The 19,282-nt window shown below is 54.9% G+C and overlaps 1 protein-coding gene across 4 annotated transcripts in view; it reads right to left on the reverse strand.

Moving 5' to 3' along the window:
• Positions 1–19,282, reverse strand: part of TTC7A (tetratricopeptide repeat domain 7A) — a 121,028-nt gene that overhangs the window by 7,621 nt on the left and 94,125 nt on the right. For all 4 annotated transcript variants that reach the window (XM_014833136.3, XM_044772371.2, XM_070512142.1 and 1 more), the window contains 4 exons: positions 18,250–18,366; positions 14,582–14,679; positions 12,752–12,886; positions 5,046–5,248 (listed from right to left, as the gene is read on the reverse strand). In XM_014833136.3, coding sequence (XP_014688622.1) covers positions 5,046–5,248; positions 12,752–12,886; positions 14,582–14,679; positions 18,250–18,366 — 553 coding nt within the window. The remainder of the gene's footprint in view (positions 1–5,045; positions 5,249–12,751; positions 12,887–14,581; positions 14,680–18,249; positions 18,367–19,282) is intronic.

Genomic DNA, 19,282 nt, shown 5'->3' on the forward strand with positions numbered 1-19,282 from the left:
AGGCAACCCCAAAGGCAGCTCTGAGTGCCTGGTCTCTTGTCACACTCCTCCCTGCCTTCTCAGCACGCTGCTGGTACCAGGGGCCACCTGGCAGCAGAAGGACATGTGGGCCCGTGACCCTTGCCCCACCACAGAGAGGTCAAGCAGCCTGGTGGAAGGTGCGGCTCAGGCTTAGGCCACCTGCCAACAAGTTTTCTCCATGAACAGTGCCAAAAATGCCTGATGTGGACTTATCTTTTCACAGTTCATCCGAGCCCTAAACTACCCCTTGAGGTCACCAGGGCCTGAATTATTATCCCCATTTGATAGAAAACCGAGCTAGTGAGGGGAGGTCATCTCCAAGTGCCCCCATGAACTTGAAGGCTGGCAGGGCTGGTTGTCTGTCTCAGGTGTGTCACCTCTCCTGTCCAGTCCTGCCCTCCAAGACTGGGGATGGGGCCAGCCAGGGGAGGGGGAGCGGGAAGCTCTGTGCAGCCAGAGTTCAGCTCTTGGGCCTCAGAGAGCACAGCCTTCTTGCTGGATTTCTGGAGCACGGCAAAAGGCCCCACCCAGCACCTTAGGGCTGGGTGGGGCAGGGAGGGTGGTGGGGAGCTGCTGGGGACTTGAGAGGAGCTGTGGCAGGTCCAGCCTGGGGAGAGGGGGCGAGAGGTTCTGGGGCCATCTGAGGGTGGCTGCATGCCCTGGCTGTGCCCTTGATCCCCCAAACCCACTTAAAGGATGAGACAGCTCACTCCACGCTGGGAGCGAGACAGAACTGACGCAGGGGAATAATTCATAGTCACACTCTCATCAGAGGGCAACGGATGACAGAAATGCTGTCTTCCTGTCTTTCCAGGGGCATATGGAGAGAGAGGGGGTAGGGTCACGTGGTCAGGATTGCACCAGAAATTGCATCACAGGGAATTATATCACAAGCCAAAGCTCACGCAGGGCAGTCTCCTTTGCTGCTGGGGAGCCTGAGGACGAAAGGGTTCTGGGGAGACGGGGCAGCAAGAACCTGGAGCTCTGTTCCAAGATGACCAGGGGCAGGCGCCAGCGAGGAGGAGGGAAGCCTGGCCAGAGAGGGGCCAGGAAACCCCTACCACGAGTCTGTCCCTGGGAGAGGAGGGTGGGGCACCACCCACAAATGAAGGTGGCATGGATGCAGGCGCACCTGCCCACTGAGGGCTGAGGCTTTCAAGTTGTCTTTTCTAGTGAGAAAGGCTGCACCAAAGCATCCATCCTGCCAGCTCAGCCAAGTGGAGGGCAGTGAGAGTGAGTCAGTCAGTGGCCAGGGTTAGTGACACTCCCACCATTAAGCTCAGATGACCTCAAAGGAACCCCCTTTCTTGAGAAGGCTCTCAGTGACTTGAGCACTCCATCAGTCGCCTCCTGGCCTTCCCCAGGCATCCCTGCTCCCTCGGAGGTGCAGAGAGGCTCCTGGGAGGTGGCAGGGCAGAGACAGGCTCAGAGAGATGGGTGCAGGCTGCCTGAGGTCCCTTCTCTGCCAACCATCTCTGAAAAGCAGTGTTACCCGGGGGCCAACTCCTCTGCTGATCTTGGGGACCCTGCTTCCTTTCTCACGTTTCCTCAGGGGCAGGCAGGTAAAGTTCAGGCTTCCCCTTCTTAACTAGATTCTTCTGCAAGTAAATTAAGTTCTCAACACCCAGGCTGAATGAGTGGGGTTTCCAGCTACCTGGAGGGGAGGCTGAGACGGAGCTGGCCAAGACTGTCAGGACCTGTCCCTGAGGTTTCATTGGGAACCTCCATCTGCAGAGAGCGTGCCTTTTTCCTCCCACACTTGGCAGTCTCCTGAAGCAACTGGCATCCTTGAGCCTGGTGGAGGCCCGTAAGACCAGAGCCTAACGGCGGAGACTCCTCTGGGACACTGCTGTGACACGGTGGACACTCTTCCCTCGCAGAACACTGCCAAGGAGACGTCCCTTTCCTGCCTGACCTGGGTGGAAAAGCCTGAGCTGAGCCCAGGGTGGAGCCAGAACCATGGAAACGTCTCCCCTCACATCCAGGGCAGGGAAGGCGGCAGGATAGGGAGATTAGAGAACCTGCTTCTGGACCAAAGTTCATATTCCTGGAAATGCCTGAACCGTGGCTCCTGAAAGCAATAGCCTTCCACTCCCAGAGGCTTTCTCCAGCCTGTCCCCAAATCTCCTGTCCCACGTACACAGCTCCAGGGAGAGGCTCTGAGACCAGCCTCCCAATGTTTGACAATCCCACCCTAAGGACTATAGGGCTGAACCTGGCACCCACAGAGCTCTCTGAGTCTATCTCGGCCCTCCTCCTTCCAGCCCTTAGGGAGGGGACTCGACCACTACCACAGAGGGCTAACGGAGGGGTCCAGAGCTCTTCCAGCCCAGTGCTCTTAGGGGAGGGATGCCTCTCCTCCCCCTGGACCTATCAGAGGCCGAGGCCCTCATAGAGCCGCAGTGGCGTGGCAAGGCCAGGACGTCCTTCCTGGGAACCTGCCTTGGCAATGAGTCTATGGGGGGATACCAGTTCCCCTCCAAGTTCATTTCTCTGGATAACTTTCTAAGGATGCACCAACCTCCGGAGCTCACAGGGGCTGAGACAACTAATGTGTCTCTCTCATTCTCTACTGACTGTTTTAACAATGAATCCCTTACATAAATGTCAAGCTGACTTAGACTGACAGGTAGTGGCTCCCATCATGTTGTACCACGGTGGAAAGGATCCCAACGTCACATCTGTGCTCACTGGGAAAAAGTGCTGTGCTTGATTTGCAATGTCTGTCATGGGTGAGGGACTGGACAGTGGCGGCATATATGCTGTGTTTTGCCTCCCTGGATATTGCATTGCAGACTTTTAGAAGCACTTTTACAAACGTCACCTCATTTGATGAGAACAATGCTGGTCTAGGAATTATGAAGATTACTATTTATTTGCAAAAGGAGACATCAGGAGTGTGGAAGTTAATGTGTTTTTTCCTAAATCACCCAAGTGAATTAGGGTCAGAGCCAGGATTAGATCCCAGATGTCCTGAGTCTGAGGCCAGGGCAGGGGAGCCACTTAGATCAGGGAATGCTGAAGATCAACACGCCAAAGTCTTCATGGGTCTTTGGGAAAAGGGTGCTTAGTAAATCTTCCCTAGGCTTGGAATTTGCTATTGTTTATGCATATGTGTGGGATGCTGGCAGGAGCAGAGCGTGTGGACAGAGGATGGGCTGCCCACATCAGAGCCCAACTGCCCCTCTGGGTGCCTGTAACTTTAACGGTGGGCAGGCCTGGTTCCGACTTGCTCCAATTTCATCAGCATCAAATCAGCAAGGTACCCCGGGAAGAGAAAAGGGACCATTTCAGAAACATCTGTAGGGAGCCACTCTGGATAGCTATTCAGTTACCATGGAAACCTACCCTTAGAAACTGCTTCAATTTCAGGAAAATAGCTACAAACAATAATAAACATAAATGAAAAATGGTACACTGTAACTTCAAAATTGTAGTCATTATTGGATTTTGACAGGCTTTCGGGACCAAGACGGCAGGCTCACATCCGTGAGCACAGTGGAAGGCAGACATCTCTGCCTGGCTGTGGGCCTAATGACATAGCCCACATCCTCCCTCCCACGTCCCTAATCAAGTTTCTGGATGTGACCTCCGGAGAGGCATTTATCAGGGGGGCTAATGTCTGAATTGCAGGAGGAAGGAGGAGGTGCCTCGCGAAAAGCAAACATTTGCTGAGCAGAGTGGAAGGCAGCAGGGAGTCATGTGGAAGGGCACATGTGTGGTGGCTGCATGAGCCTTCTTCAACTGACGCTGAGCATTCACATGGGTCTGGGCTAGAAATCCTGTAAGAAATCAGGCAGCGGGAATAATAGGTGAGCTGGGAGTCTCTGTTCTAATCTGTTTTCAAGGCCTCTCAGAGTTGGAAACATCATTAGAAAGATGACCTGGTCCAACTCCTCCCCCACGTGATGTTTCCATTCTCCTGGCAACATCCTCGCTAGCTGATTCCTGAGTTTGTGCTTAGACTATTCCAAGAGTTAGACTGTTTTTCCTGACACTGAGCGGAAATCTAGCTCCCTATAGCTTTTACTCATGAACAATCAGACCCCCTTTGGCAATGATAACCCGTTAGCCACCTGGAGTCATTCTCCTGGTCCTTCTGTGTTCTCCATGTGGCAGACGTCAGTGATACCCTTGTAGCCACTGCCCTCAAAGAGCCCTCAAAGGGGGATGTCTGAGGTGGGATCTGGACCCCAGCACGAGAAGACTGTGTCACTAACTGTTGGCTCCTAAATTATACTTCAAAAATCACTGTGCATATGCAGGCCTGTACACGTTCAGATCATTACACTTATCCTGTCCCCTGCTCTCTGAAAGCAGCTAAAGAAGGCAGGGAAGAAACAGTTATCCCAGAGTCTACTACACCACCTGTCACAGATGGTACTCAATAAATGTTTCCTGGACCAGAGAATGCCCACTCACAGAGAAGTAAAACTGGGGTGCCGAGAAGGTGGCTGACTTGTCCATGACCACCCAGGAAGAGAAGGGCAAGGCCAGGACAAGGGCACCAGCATCCTGCTCCCAGCCTCTGAACCTCCCAACGGAAGGTCACTGAGCCCTGGGCACCTGAGTCCTGAGCTCCACATCCTAGGATTGGAGATTGCTGGGGCCTCTCACCACCCCGGGGCATTCTCAGTGTGAGCTCAAGTCAGGCCGGATGTGGCAGCCCACCCCAGAAAGAAGAGCATTTTGGTATCTGCCTCAAGCATCCAGGGCAAGGACCTGGTGAGCAACAATGAAAGTCCTTTGGGGCTAGACTGCCTTACAGAAATATACAGCCGAAAGGAAGTCACAGAGGATGTCAACCAACCTGCCTAGGTATTTCATCAATGCACGCGGGCTCTGACTGAAGGGGAAAGGCCTGCCTCTATAAGAAAGAGAGCTGTCTCTCCCAATAGAGCAGGGAGGAAAACATCTCCCCCTACACACCAGGGAACAGTGGCAGCAAGGCACCTGCAGGCAGGGGATGGGGGGAGGCGGGAGCAGGGCCCTGAGGCCTTTCGCTGGGTGCGGGGCTGACTCACCAGGCTGTGCATGATGCGCACGCCATCGGGGTTCACCGTGAGTGCCTCCTTGTACAGCTGCTTGGCCTCCTCCAGGCTGCCCTTCATCTCGGCCAGCCGGCCGCGCATGTAGAGTACCGAATGCGAGGTGGGGAAGAGGCCTGCTGCCTCCTGGATGCAGAAACCCGCCTCCTTGAGGTGCTGCTGCTCCATGAATAGCTCAGCTGCAAAACCAGAAGGGCGGTGGGAGGTGAGTGGTGGGACGAGTCAGAGGCAGCAGCCCGCTCCCCGCATCCGACCAGCAGCCCCCAGAGTTCAGGAACTGGTCTTAGGTGATGGAAGCCCTCCCACCGAGTCACAGCATGGGACAGGCTCACTCTGGGGTCAGTGGTAACACCAAGTAATGGTGTCTGAGTGCTCTCTGTGTCAGGCACCGTGCCATGTACACCACACAGACTGTCTCAGCCAACACTCTCAAAACCCTGCAGAACAAGCACTTTTAGGACCCCGCTTCAGGGAGGAGAAACTGGGGCACAGAGAGGGTAAGGAACTTGCCTAAGGACACAGGGAGGGTAAGGTATGGAGCCGGGGTTTGCATTGGGCTGTCTAACTTCAGAGCCTGGCAGTGGGGGCACGAGTGGCGTCCCCTGAGCTAAGCGCTTTCCCAGTGTCCTTTCTCTTCACTTGTTCGCTCTGTGTCTGGGGTAGAGGGTGGGAGCAGATGTGGGAGGCTTTCCTCAAGGCTCTCAGTCTCCAGGGAAGGAGGTTGACTGTGAGTTAACGCCACCCGCATGGTCAGCACGATGGAGAGCCAAGTGGTCCTGCCAATGATGGGGTGGGAGGATGAGGAGAGGAGAGGCCCAGGAGCAGCTGCAAAGGGGCAGAGCTGGGGCTCACACTGAGGAGTGTGGGCAACAGCTACAAAACCACCCGTACTATTAAGAGCTGACGGTGGGCCAAGGCCCAACTGCATGAACTATCTCCTCTCATTGAATCCTGAAGACAAGCCTGGGAGAGAGGCAGGTGCTCTCCTGTGCTCCATGCTGACAAATCAGGATGAGAGAGTGGGGACCTCGCCCCAGCCCCTCCATGGGAAGGGGGCAGGCAGGGCTCCCAGCCTTCCTCCAAAGTCCAGGACTTCCCGCCGCCCGCACGCACCTTTTGGCCAGCAGGCAGGAAAGGATCCGCCCCACAACTGGTTTGCCTTCTTCCCCTAGATCAGTGGACACAGGGTGGTTTCTCTGATCCCAGGCCAGCCCACATACACCCACATTTCAAACCCATGCTCTGCAGGTACACACACACCCACAGCCAGCACTTTTAGAAAAGCGGCTGGGGGTGCAGCTCAGCCTCGCAGCCCACTCGGTCCTCCTCTCATGCAGCCCTGGCGCAGCTGCACCTCCCCGCCCCCACCCCCGGGCTGGTGCCCACATGCAGACAGGAGCACAGAAGGGCAAACAGAACCTTGCCTGTGACTCTGCCAAGAGCTGTTCCTAGCAAAGGCCCAGAGCTGAGGTCACACTAGTTCAGATTAGGTCTGGGGTGGGCTGGATAACAGACAGCCCAGAGGAAGCTCCTAGAAAGAGGTGGAAAAGCCAGGCCCAGGCATCCCATCTTCCTATTCTGACAAGGAGCAGGAAGGAGGCCTCATTAAGGCCTTGACGGTGGCATAAGCACTTGAGGTACTTAGCATGAATTGCCTAAGGTTCATTGTGCAATCAAAGTAGCTTGCCACATCCTAAAATACTACAGAGGCCTTTGGAGCAAGGCTACTCTTCTCTAGTGGAGAGGAGAATTTGGGAGAATCAGAGAATTAAACACAGAGTAGCCAGGCTCCCATGAGAAGGTGACGGAGAGAAATGCAGGCTCTTGTCCCTGGAGACAGCCTGAACTGGAGATTTCCAGGACGGAAAACACGGGAGGTGAGGCCAGAGAGGGCTGCCCAGTGGTCAGTGCTTTCGTGCTTCCGGCCTGGGCATTCCTCTGCTCTGCTGCTGTATTTCCTTCTGGAGCTGCGGCCTGGGGCTCTAAGCAGGCTGCCTTCATAACTGAGGGTAAAATGTGCAACTACTGAGTACTGACTGTGTGTCTGGCCCTCCTACCAGAAGGAGAAAGAGCAGAGGTGGGAGGGGTGGGGCAGCTAAGCCACCAAACCAGTGGAGTGACCCAGGGCAATGGAATGACAAGTGCCAACTCTGAGTGTTCTGGGCACTCAGACGGGGCCAGGTCAGCTGTGCTAGTGTGGTCAAAGAAGTCTTCCTGGGGGAGGTGGCATTTGAGCTGGGGCATGAAGGCATGGGGGCACTTGGCCTAGCAGAGAGGTAGAGAAGGGAGGCTGTGCTGACCTGGAGGGCCAGGCTCCACCGTGGCAGAACTCCCCAGGGTCACAAGAAGAGAGGGGAGAAGCAGAAGGAAGTGTGTGGTGTGAGTGATGGGGGGTGGGGAGGCCTGGCCTGCACCAGCCCCTGTGGCTGCTTCCGCCATCGCCAGGAGCTCAGCTCAGAGGCTAGGCTGTCCACTCCCCTAGACCGTGGCCCAGCAGGCCTGGCCCACCTGCCCACCTGCCCACCTGGTCCTGGCCCAGCTCATTAAGCTGTTTACAACTTGCTGCCTGTCTCCCGAGCCCCCTCTCTGGAGGCTGTCCCTGCTCCCTCCACTGGGGACTCCTCACAGTGCCTTCACATCAACAGATATCAATTACAGGGATCCCCACCTCCCTCTTTCCTTGGGGCCTGGGGCCTTGTTGGGGTGGTCATATGCCAGAGAACATGTCCTGAAAAATAGGGCTGCTCCGCTCCGATGGACTTCATTACCAGTTAGGCAGGAAACCAGATGACATAGAACAGAGCCAGAGAATGAGGTCTCCAAGGGCTCCTGGCTGCCTGGCAGACAGCCCCTGGCAGGCCCAGCCTCCAGGGCGGGGCCTCTGACCTGCAGACAGGCCCACAGGTCTGGGGGCTGCAGAGCGCCCCTTCTGCCTAGCCTCCGCATCCCTGGGCAGTTGTTTTACCAAACACGGTGCTCCGCAGACGGCCGCCTCAGCTGCAACAGGAGCCACATGGCACCATGCCCATCTGCTGCCCTGATCCTCTACCTCTTGCCCTGGCTGCCGGACCGGAGGTGCCCACACCCATCCCGGCCTCTCCTTGCCAGGGCCGGCCAGATGAGCACTGATGGCTACTAGCTTTTCCTTGAATTCCCATAGGCCTTGCTATCCCCTCAGCGTCGGGCCCCTCTCTGATCCCCTCGGTTCCTTCACTCTCTCTCCCTCCCTCGTGATTTTCCCACTTCTCCCAGCTTCCTCTCTGCCTACTTGACCTCCTCACTGCCTGTCTGTCTCGCTTTTCTTCCTCTTCCCTCCATCCCTCTCCACCCACCCCTCTCTGTGCTTTCTCCCACAGGCTCCAAATGGAAAACATCTGTTCCCTGGAGCTTTGCAACAGTCCCTTTTATTATTTTTTCTGAGGCATCCTGATCTAACCCTGCACCCAGAGCCCGTTCCAGTCTTCCTGCCACTCCTGCCAATGCCCAGCACCCCACCACACTGGGGGATGGACTCACTCTTCAGGGACTACTTGCACACTCTCTGTGCAGGGAGGGCCTTGCCCTCGGGCTGGTCCTGAGCTGAGGAGCAGGGTGAGGGAGGGCCCAGGGCCATGCCTAAGGTCTTTTAGGGGCCTCCCCAGGTGAGATGTGCTTCCTAGAGACCCTCAGTGAGACCTGAGAAAGGAGGGGAGCCAGCTGGGCTAAAAGGGCACAGGCCCCCCAGGGCAGGAGAGAAGTTAAGGTCACACCCTAAACAGAATCCACCTTAGCTGGCTTTGAGTGCCAGAAGGGTCACCAAACTGCTTCCTAAAGGAAACAAGCATCCTGCCTGTGGAGCAGACCCTCCGGGCATATGGACACCCAGAACACAGGAGAAGGAAGGCTGGGGGAGGACAGGAGAGGAATGAGACACTGGGGGCCAGAAGGGAGAAAGACCAGGAAAGTAACAGGGAATCCAAAGGTCTAAATGGATTTTTAGGTTTGGTCTGAGACCCTCCACCCTGGGACCCTGAGAGGGGCCCAATTTGCCTCTGGCCACCAGGGGGTGGAGGCTCCGGGGCCTGGGCTCCCACTTCTTGTCCTGGAAGGAGTGCTCTCCTCACTATCTCAGGACACTGGGATGAGGGGATGCTGGACAGAGAGGAGCAAGGGAAGAGAGGACAGGGAAGAAGGCACAGAAGGCAGGAGGGAGAAGGGTGGGGAGTGGGGAAAAGAGGGGAATGTGAAGGAAGATGAGGAAAGGAATGAGGAGGAATGAGGGAAACAGAAGAATGAGGAGCGTGCAGGACCAAGGGTGAGACAGCTTCTCCCTCGACTATGATTTGATCATAAATATGACCTTCAGACACAGCTCTGGCTGCCCCACCCCAGTCCCCAGTCTGCCCAGCCAACAGCTGGGGTGGCTCCCACTGAAGGGCCGCTGAATGAGCCAGGGCACCGGGTGAGACAGTGTCAGTCTGCCTCTTGGGAGCTGAGACTCAGGTCAACTGCCCCTGACCCATGAAAGCCCATGGCCCTTGGACCTCCAGGGCAGGGTGACTCTCCTGACATCCATCTCCCTCTCTCTAGAACACTGTTAGCTCCGAGACATGAGCTGCAGTGAGAGAGAAGGGTGGGCTGTCTCCTCTCCTGGAAAGCATCTCTTGACACTCAGGACCCTGGAGCATCTATGGGGCTGAGTGCCTCTCCCAACCTCACACAGACCCGCTGCCAAGAGGCAACATTCCCGAAACTCATCTCTCCAGCAGAAACCCTTGGTGAGGCTTCTCATATCAGACTGGAATGGGAAGGAAGTTTGGGGAGGGGAGGGGAGGAGGACAAGAGTTGGGAGAGGAAGGATACAACATAAGAGTGGGTTCATGTTGGAAATTACTGCCATAACAGACTGGGATGCAATTTATCTTGAACCAAACCAGGGGGATAAGCTCATTCCAAAATGATAAAGGGGGATATTTTTCCTTCCTGCAAATTTGCTGCAGCTGGTGGAATCATTAGGTGGGATGGGTGTGTGGGGTTGCTGATGACAATACTCTTAGTCTGGGTCAAGTTGGGGGCAGGGGTAAGGGGTTATTGCTTGGTGATCTGCTCCTGGCAGCCCTTCACTCAATAACTAGGTACTCAGCACTTGTTTGCTGGTGGTGATGGTGGCCAGAGGAGGGGAGAGGGCTCATGGAGTACAGATTGCTCTATAATCCTCCCGTGCCCGGAATGAAGGACCTAGGACACCTTCTCACTTCCCTTTCTGGCTGTGGCAGCTATCCACCAGTCTAGCCCCACTTTCTTCTATAATGACAGATCTCCTGATTTTTAATAGGGCATTGGACACACAGAATCATGACATTTCCCAGAGGCCTTTGCAGTTAGGGGTGGTCACATGACTAAGTTCTAGCCAATGGATCCTGAGGAGGAGTGATGTGTGCAAATTCCAGGATATGTCCTTATAGGGAGGGTGTGTTCCCTTCTCCCACACTTCCTAGTTATGCTTTGGAATGTCACAGGGATGAGAGTGACACCCCAGGGAGAGCAGAGCCAACAAGATGGAAGGAACCTGGGTCCCTGGACCAGGAAAGCAGAAGTCACCCCAGTCCAGGCTGCTATCTCTGGAGTGTTACATGAGACGAATGAAGTGTGTACCTTGTAGAAGTCATTGCTATTCTCGATTGGTCACACACACCCAAACCTGTCTCCTAATGCCACATTGCCCAACCCTTAGCTGGCAGCACATTCAAAGCATTCGGATTCTGTTCTCAGAGTTCTCTGTGAGCGGAAAATCTAGGATAACGTCCAGAGAAGAAAGGGTGATGTGCAAATTACTGAAGGGTGTGTGTTTATACCACTATTCCCAAGTTGAATTACAGGCTTCAGGAAGGCCTTTAACTGTCCTTGGAGTTACCAGAACATACGAGCATCCCTAGCATAGGGTGGGATATCTGAGAAATGCAAGCACCTTGTGAAGCTCAAACACGTTTTCCTTTGCTGATGGTAGTAAACAAGGTATACCATTAAAACGAAAGGCCCCGGGAGCTCCAGAGCAGACCGCACACAAGTCTGGAATTTGATGCCCATGTTACTGACACAGTCCTTGAAGTTGGTTAAGGCCCCAGCGTGGGTGCAGCTTTCTAGCCCAGGCACACGTAGGGGCTGGGGCCCCAAGAGTCCCTCGGGAGCCAGTATGGCTCCACGCCTTGGAAGAAGACAGGGGAATCTTTGCCTAAGAGGAGGCCTTGTTTATTATTCCTCCGGATTTTTCAACATTCCTCTTCCTATTTAAGATGCAACAAGCTGACTGTGGAGCACAGCCCCCACACATCCTTAGCATCCTAAGAGACCCTGATATGCTAACTGGGGCAATGTGTGCATTATTAAAATGCTTCCATGTCTAGCCTGCCTTTCTGTGAATCCTGGTCCAATTTTTTTTTTTTCCAGATTCAGAACTTATGGTGGGGAGAGTGGGGGCGTACTGCATACTAATGTGCCCATATGTGAAATCCACGCAGCGGGAAACCTTAGATTCCCAGTTAAGCACCATCTAACTCTGACTTGCAAAATCTGCATGTCCCAGGAACTGATTATCTCCTTTCAGTCTCTTCTCAATCTCCCCTGGGGGGCTAACGGCAACACCCCCTCGGGAGAGAAGGCAGATAAGAGGGTCATCAGAAAAAGGTGAGGAGCTTCTCTGGGCAGTTCTCCATCACGGGGCATGCTGGCCTGGAGCATTTTTAGGATCCTACCCATTCTATCGCCTTTCTCTCCCTTCTTCTCCTGCTGCCATTTTCTCTCATTCAAGCACATCATCCCATTGACTGCCCCTAATCCACCTCTCACACCACAATCATATTAAATTTTCAACTACCCCAGCAAGTCACTTCTTGGCTCTCCTTAGCCAAGCATCGAGGACACTCACTGTTGGTGGGGCCACGCTGCGTCTACCCCAACCACAACCATAGTGGACGGGACAGAACTGAGCACCATTGACTGAGCACTTTCTATGCACCCCATACTGCACTAATGGCTTCACCCCCCTTACTCATGCTAGATCAGGATGGGCAGCAGTGAGCTGACCTTAGAACCCACCTCTAGGGGACTCTGAAGCTGCCTGCTCCCCAACATTAGCTCCCTCAAACTCCATGTGGCAATGGTGCCAATTACTATGAAGAGGGACTGTCACCTGAACAGCAACCTCAGTGTTACCAGCCTTCTGCCTTTCACGAACTCCCCCACCAGACCTCACTTTCCTGGGGGCCGCCATATCTCACCTCCCCTCTAACTAGTGCGTGAGCTCTCTGGGGTTTGAGTCCTAACTAGTTTTACTCAGGAGAAAGTGAGCAAAAGAAGGAATGGGGCTTGTTTTTGAGACAGAGAAGACTATCCATCTGTATGGCCTTTCCTCAAATCCTCACATTTCTATTTGCTGCCAGAAAGCCTCTCGTAAGTGGTCAGGCGGATGTTTTCCCTATTTGGCAGAGAAGGAAATCCACAGCCAGACAGATTAAGTGACTTTTTCCAGGCCTAGCAAAGAAGAAATAGCTTGAACTGGAGCTCTAGGTTCCTGATCCCCAAACCTTTCTGCAAGTACTGTAGCCCATGTGAGCCTTGTCAGGGGTCTCCACAACCCCACACCTCCAAACTCTCTTCTCCAGGGCAGGACACAGCTCTGAGTCAGTGGGGCTGGGGACACTCACCAGCCTGAAGCCAGATCTGTTCCAGCGTGGTCCACAGCTGCATGGGGCCCTGCTTCAGGACTGAGCTAGGCATGGTCAGCTCCGACATGGCCTCCTCCAGCCGGGATGCTGCAATGGATGATGCCCGCCGGGAGCCTGCAGAGCAGAAGGCAGAGGCTGAGCAGCAGAGACGGAGTACCACACGCGGCAGGCCCCAGGAGCAGAGACTGAGCAGCCCCACGGGGAGAGACAGGGCATGCTGAGTCAGGACAGGGTGGCTCGGTCGGGCAGATGCAAAAAGGTTCACAGATCTACTAGGAAGGGCCCGCCTCATACCTTCACCCATGGCCGGGGAGAGGAGCTTATGGAGGGGCAATCAGGCAGCAAGCCCACTTCTGGGGGTCTATCACTAAGGAAGACAATCATAAATGTCAGCAAAGGTGCTGGTTCTGCCACTGCCTGTAACACCGAGAACAGAAATGACCCGAATATCCAACAATAGGGAGTGATTAACCATCAGTGAGGGTACAGTCACACAAGACTAAGCCGCCATTAAAATAACGATGCGCAAATATAAATATCAATGCGGAAAGATGTTCCCATTACACAGTTACGTGAAAAAGAGCAGGTTGAAAAGGAGGATGATCACATTTTTATAAAAAAGAAATATTGGTGTGGAAACAAGTCTGGAAACTCGTATATTAAGGTCTAGGTGGTGAAATTATGGATGATTTTTCTTTTCTTCCTTTTGCTATTTTGACTTTGTTTTCATAAGTGCATATTATTGTTTCTTCTTTATATAGAAATGTCCCCTTTGAGGTTGTGCTGTGAAGGATCCTTGGGCAGCAGCTCAGGTCAGACCCTGTGCCCTCTGGGGACCATCTCCCCATGGCAGTTCTGGGTGACGCGGTGCCTGTTCAGGACACACCGGCCGTTGACATTCACATGCAGGTGAAATGCAGCACTTTCTCTCTGAGGCCATAAAGGCTCCAACAATCTCAGGAGACCTTGGGGCAAACTGCAGATGATTTCCATTTATAAGACGAGTGCACACGGAGCCCTAATAATCTGTTCATGGTTCTTCCCTCTTTAGTTGTAAGTGCCCTCTGCTCTCCTTAACCAGGCCCTCCTGGGCGTCAGCAGCTCCACGTTCGGCCCAGTACTCCTCACAGGCACCTCTCCAGTCAGGTGCCAGGCTTGGCACTAGAAACCAACTCTGCCACTTGACAACGGAGGCATAGCTTGGTTCATGTCCACGGAAGTGGAAAAAGTGAGCAATGCCACTAAACACAACACCCTCACACTTTCATTCCCGTGACTAATTCTTCTTGTGTCTCTGAGGAAGGGATTCTGCTGTCATCAGGTCCTCTTTGAATCAGTCAGCTCTGGGCTTAGAGTTGTAAATATAAGCGCAGCTCATGCCTTTCTATTAGACTGATCCACTAAGGACATTATAATGCCAACACTGGCCTGGGGCTTTAGCCTAAGGGGAAACAGTTTCTGGGCTCCACAGCCCATATTTCCACCCCAGGCTCCCCTCTCTCTTCATGCTTCACCCCCCAGCCCCCGCCCCGGGGTTCAAGAGTGGGGGTTCCTCCCTTGCCTACCCCAGCTGCCCACTTCCTACCCCTGGGCCAGCAGCCATCCCACCCCAGAGCCAAGATGGGCCCTGAAAGACGCCCGAGGGCAGCTCCTTAGCTCCTTAGTACAAGGCCCTTGGGCAGCAGCCAGCAAGGAGCAGGGTGGGTTTGGCCAGCCAGACTGGGCAGATGCCGCTCTCCCCATTCACGTTCAGGCTGGGAGAGTGAGCTGTGGAGCCACGTGGCCAGCTGCCCAGGGGCACGCTCTTACCAGAGTCTGCATCATGGGCGTCGGGCAGAGTCAGGTGCATGCCACTCTGCTTCTTCAGTGTGAGGCCCTCGCCGAGGCTGCCATCCTTTTCCAGGCCTCTGGAAGGCAAGGGAGGGCCAGGCCCTGGTGAGGCGTGGGGGCTGGTAGGGAGAACAAGGGAGCCTCATGGCCGGCAGGCTCTGGGGCTGAGAGTCCAGGCCAGAGAACAGAGCCAAAGCCGGGACCACTGGGAAGGATGGAGACAACCAGAAAGGCAGGACAGATAAGAGCTCAGGCTCGGGATTCTAGAACCTGGCTTGCCCTAGAGGCTAAACTGACATGTTACTCCCCATCACTCACGCACATACACACACTGCCCATTGTGTGCCTGCGGGGGCATCAGTCTCCTCACTTTTCCCTAACGCTGACACATTTTGTTCCCAAAGCTACATGCTTGCTCATGCTGCTGCCACCAAGAATGTTCTCACTGTTCTTCTTGGCCCACCCAAATCCTCCAAACCCTCCATCCTTTAGAACCCAGCCGGAGTGCCCCTTATCCGTCTAGAAAGCCTCCTGAGACTCCCCTGCCCATCACGGCTCTTCCTGCTCTCTGTGAGCACAGATCCTGGCGCCACAGATGCTGCAAATTAGGAGCTCTCCCTTTCCGTCTACTCCCTCCTTGGAAGTGGGCGATGCTAGAAGCTCCCCAGGCCAGAGGGGTCTCTTCTAACTTTTGTTGCCCTCACAACATCTAGCAGAGTGCCAGGCACAGAGCAGGCACTGTGGACTGGCTTCCAAGGAAAGCCAGGTCTTCACAGACTACCAGAAGTGCCCCTAGTCCGCGCTCCAGGAAAGGAAGGTCCAGATGCCACACGATGCCTCAGGCACCCTACCTCAGGCTATCAGGGTGGCCTCAGAGGAGCCAGAGGGGGCCCCGGGGGTGGCAGACAGAGAAGCATGGTGATCCCAACCCCCCACTTCCCCAGATCCCTGCAGCTCCCACACTGCTAGGGAGGTTCCTCTTTTCTCAGAGTGGGAGGTGGGGGGAGCCACCGCTCAGAAAGGCAGCATAGCCTCTGTGCCCATGCTGGAGTGCACACAGCCCCCAGCCGCCCCTGCCTGCTACCCAGGATGCCTGTGGTCCTTGAACCTGCTGACCGGGGAAGCTTAGAGGAGGACGGAGGTGGACAGGGCAGGAGAGAAGGCAGGCCCAGTGTGGGGCCAGAGGCTTCTTCCCTTCAGAGGGGCGCTGAGATGATGGTGCCACAAAGAATGCCAGGACCTGGGGAATCCTTGCCATCCTAACGTAGGCTCTCACTGGCCTGAACTTGGGCCTGTGGATGCATAGTCATCTCTGTGGGCATTAGGGGAAACTGTCCTCAAAAACACAGTGTGCCCGAGCAGGGTGGGTCCTTTCCTCTCCCATGCTCTTCCTAGTCCCTGGAGGCAACCGAATGTGGTACCGAAGAGCCAGAGACACTGGGTTAAAACCACAGGGCCACCCCTTCTCAGCTCTGTGACCTCAGTAATGCTATATAACCTTTCTAGGGCTTAGTTTTCTCATCTTGAAATGAGCATGGCAATTATGTGAAGTTCCTGAGCAGGAGAACGTCGATCTCATGAGGGAGGTCATTGTGGGGAGTACATGAGACAATATGGGCAGGTTCCCAGTACATGCTGGCCTGGAGCAGATGCACTGATACAGCTGCTTGTCCCAGCTTCCCTCTCAGCCCCTGAAGGGGCCTCTCCTAGGGCTCCAGAAACAGCCTCTCTTGGAGACCTCTTACCACTTGGTTCTAGGCCAACTTACAGCATTGCTCCTACCCTGAAGAACCTGACAGCCAGATGGGGAGAACAGACAGTCCAAGTTGAGCAATTAGCAAAGACCTAGATCAAGAAGGTTAGTGGAAGCATCAGAGGCTGACTGAAGGCCCCTGAAAGAGGGGCATCTGAGCAGGGCCTGCGGGGCAGTGTGGGCTGGCCCAGGCAGAGCAGAGGAAGGAGGGTGCCAGGGAGTACGGGGTGGGGTGGGGTGGGGGGGACTGCTGTACAGGGCAGATAGCCTAGACCTTCAGGGTGTGGATTCTGGCCTTGTTCCTCGGCACCAAACTAGATTTTACAAGCCCTAGTTTCTGCTTTATGGCTCCAGGTTCAGAAAGAATGCTCTCTATTCTTGGGAAAGCCAGGATCCAGCCCTCTGGTCCCAACAATTGGTGGGGGAGCTGTGGGGAGGTTTCCAGGAGAGGTGCCTAGGGGATTCCTATTGTGAGGAGCTCTGCTGGACCCTCAGATCAGAAATGAGTGTGCGGGCAGTGACTTGAAATGACCCCAAGGCCAACCCCACTGCCTGGCCCCTGTGAGAGCACTGGGCAGCCAGACAGTTCTGCTGCCTGGAGGGGAGGCACAGGCCAGGGCCGGGAGACAAGGCTGCAGTTCAGAGGGGACCCGCAAAGATCACCTGGATGAACAGCCAGCCAGCCAGCTAAGTGGCGGTCCCTGCCAGCTCTGGGGACAGCTCCTCTCTGTAGGAGGAGCCAGGTGTGCACCTGCCCGAGTGGCCACAGCCAGTGATCAGCAGAGCGAGGAGCGTCTGAATGCAGGTCCCTCTCACACCAGGGTCTGGCCCTCACCCTCACATCACCCAGCTGCCAGGCTCCCCATTCCCTTTCTGAAAAGTCCCTCACCCCAGAGCCACCTTCTGGCAGCTTCCACCCACTGGTCCTGCTCTGCCTTGGAATCTCCCAGGCCCAAAGGCTGCAAAGAAAGGGCTGACCCTACCCTGCCCCGGGGCCTGTTCTGTAACTTTCACCATTTGATCCATGCCTCTGGGAACCAGGAAGGCCTTCTGGGCTCCCAGAGTGCCTGTGAGAATGCGAAACATCCACCAGAGTGGGGGTCCTTGAGGCCCTGGGGAGATGACACAGCCAGCAACTCCAGAGAAGGGGCAGGGGTGGGGACCAGAGGACCAGGAAGAGGCAGTGCACCCACCCAGAATGAGGCCCTTTCCCGCTTTGGGCGGCACAGACTGAGTCCCGGCATCCCAGTGGGTTGGAGCAAAGACTTTCTGCAGATCCAGACTGGACAAGAGTGCCCTACTCTGCCCAGGAAGACCCCGGGGCCCAGGCTGGGGACTGCAGCAGGAGACAGGATGCATGGAGACAGTGGGTGAATGGGCAGAGTGGGGGCCCTTCAGGAACTCTGCTTCCTCCTCCCTTTCTAGCTTCCAAATAGAACCAGGAAAGAAGTGACAGGCTCCATGAGACCAGGTTCAAGCCCCAGCATTACCATTTACCAGGTATGTGGCTCTGGCAAATTATACAAGGCCTGAGTCTTGGTTTCATCCCCTGGGGTGAGAATAAAATCTGATAGTGTATAAGATATAAGCAGCAAGCCCAGCATCTGGTCTAGATGCTCAGTAACGATTTCTCTTCCTTCTTACCCTCTGAACTTAAGTTTCTTAAACAGGTTCTTTATGTACTTCAGAGGATTGTCAAAAGCTTAAAATTAGACCAGGGATGTCAAAGACCACAGGGGCAGTAAGGGCCACACCCTCATTCAAACATCCTCACCATCCCCCACCCCACCAGGTACCATGGCCACTCAGCTGTGGGCTGTTGCCCTAGCAACCAGCCCCTGCCTATGCTGCCCTCCACCCTCTGGCAACCCCAGAGAGGATGAAGGCCACTCACCCCAGCTGGGAGAAGCTGTACAGGGTCTGCCACAGCCGCAGCATTTGTCTGCAGGTCACGAGGGCTTCCTCCGGGCCTTTCAGTACCTGCTCCAGCTTCACCTTGGTGAACATCAGGCTGCAGGGAGGGAGAGCGGCAGTCAGCATACCTCTGTGAGGGCCCCCTTTCCCCTGGCATTCCTCCCAGGCTGGGACCCCCAAGGGATTCTGCCCTCCATTCTGCCATACCGCTCAAGCACTTGTCCCCTGATCAGTCCTGCCCCACCCTCTGAAGTGCTGTCAAGTGTGGTTACTAGTCTTGCTTTGTTTGCTCCTCCTGCCCACATCCTCAGCTCCACAGCATCCTCAGTGAACATGTGGTTATCACATGCGCTGCAGGCCCACGATGAGGCCTTGTGTAAGAGACAGACCCAGAAAGCAACTCTGAATCAAGGAATGAGGCTAAGCAGGGAATGGGTGAAAAGGTCACTAAAGGGCAGAGTTTGGCTTCCCACCTTGCCAGCACATAATAGGTGTGCAGTTCACATCTCCTAAATTGAACTGCAGGCTTTGTTTCCTGACCCTGGATATGTGAGGATGGTCGTGTTTTACTTTATCAAAGGATTCTTCATTGAATTTCCTAAAATAGCCAGCTCCCCTTATATGTTCAATAGGATTAGAGCGACAAAAAGTCCTATTCAGTCACCATTTAGGAACACAGTTACTGTGCAAAGGGAGAGAGCAGATTCAGAGTCTCTTTCAACCTGAAACAGGAAGTTCTCTGAGGTAAAAATGGTAAGAGGATGCGGTCCTGAGAGGGGCTGGCAGGAGAGGGAAAGGGCTGGTCCCACTGCAAGGCAGGACCACAGGAGAGGCCGAAGGCTCCCTCCCTCTGCCCTGGACACAGCAGAAACCATTAGAACAGCGGCTCACCAGAACCGGAGCAGGGGGTCCTGGACACCCTGCTGTGCCAGGTGTCGGCCCTTCAGCTGTTGAGGTCTGGGGCCCTGGGGGAGGTTTTAGGTAGCTGGGGACACTTGGAGGGTTCAAGGCAG

Source organism: Equus asinus, chromosome 6 (assembly GCF_041296235.1).
Source record: "Equus asinus isolate D_3611 breed Donkey chromosome 6, EquAss-T2T_v2, whole genome shotgun sequence".
Classification (NCBI taxonomy): Eukaryota; Metazoa; Chordata; class Mammalia; order Perissodactyla; family Equidae; genus Equus; species Equus asinus.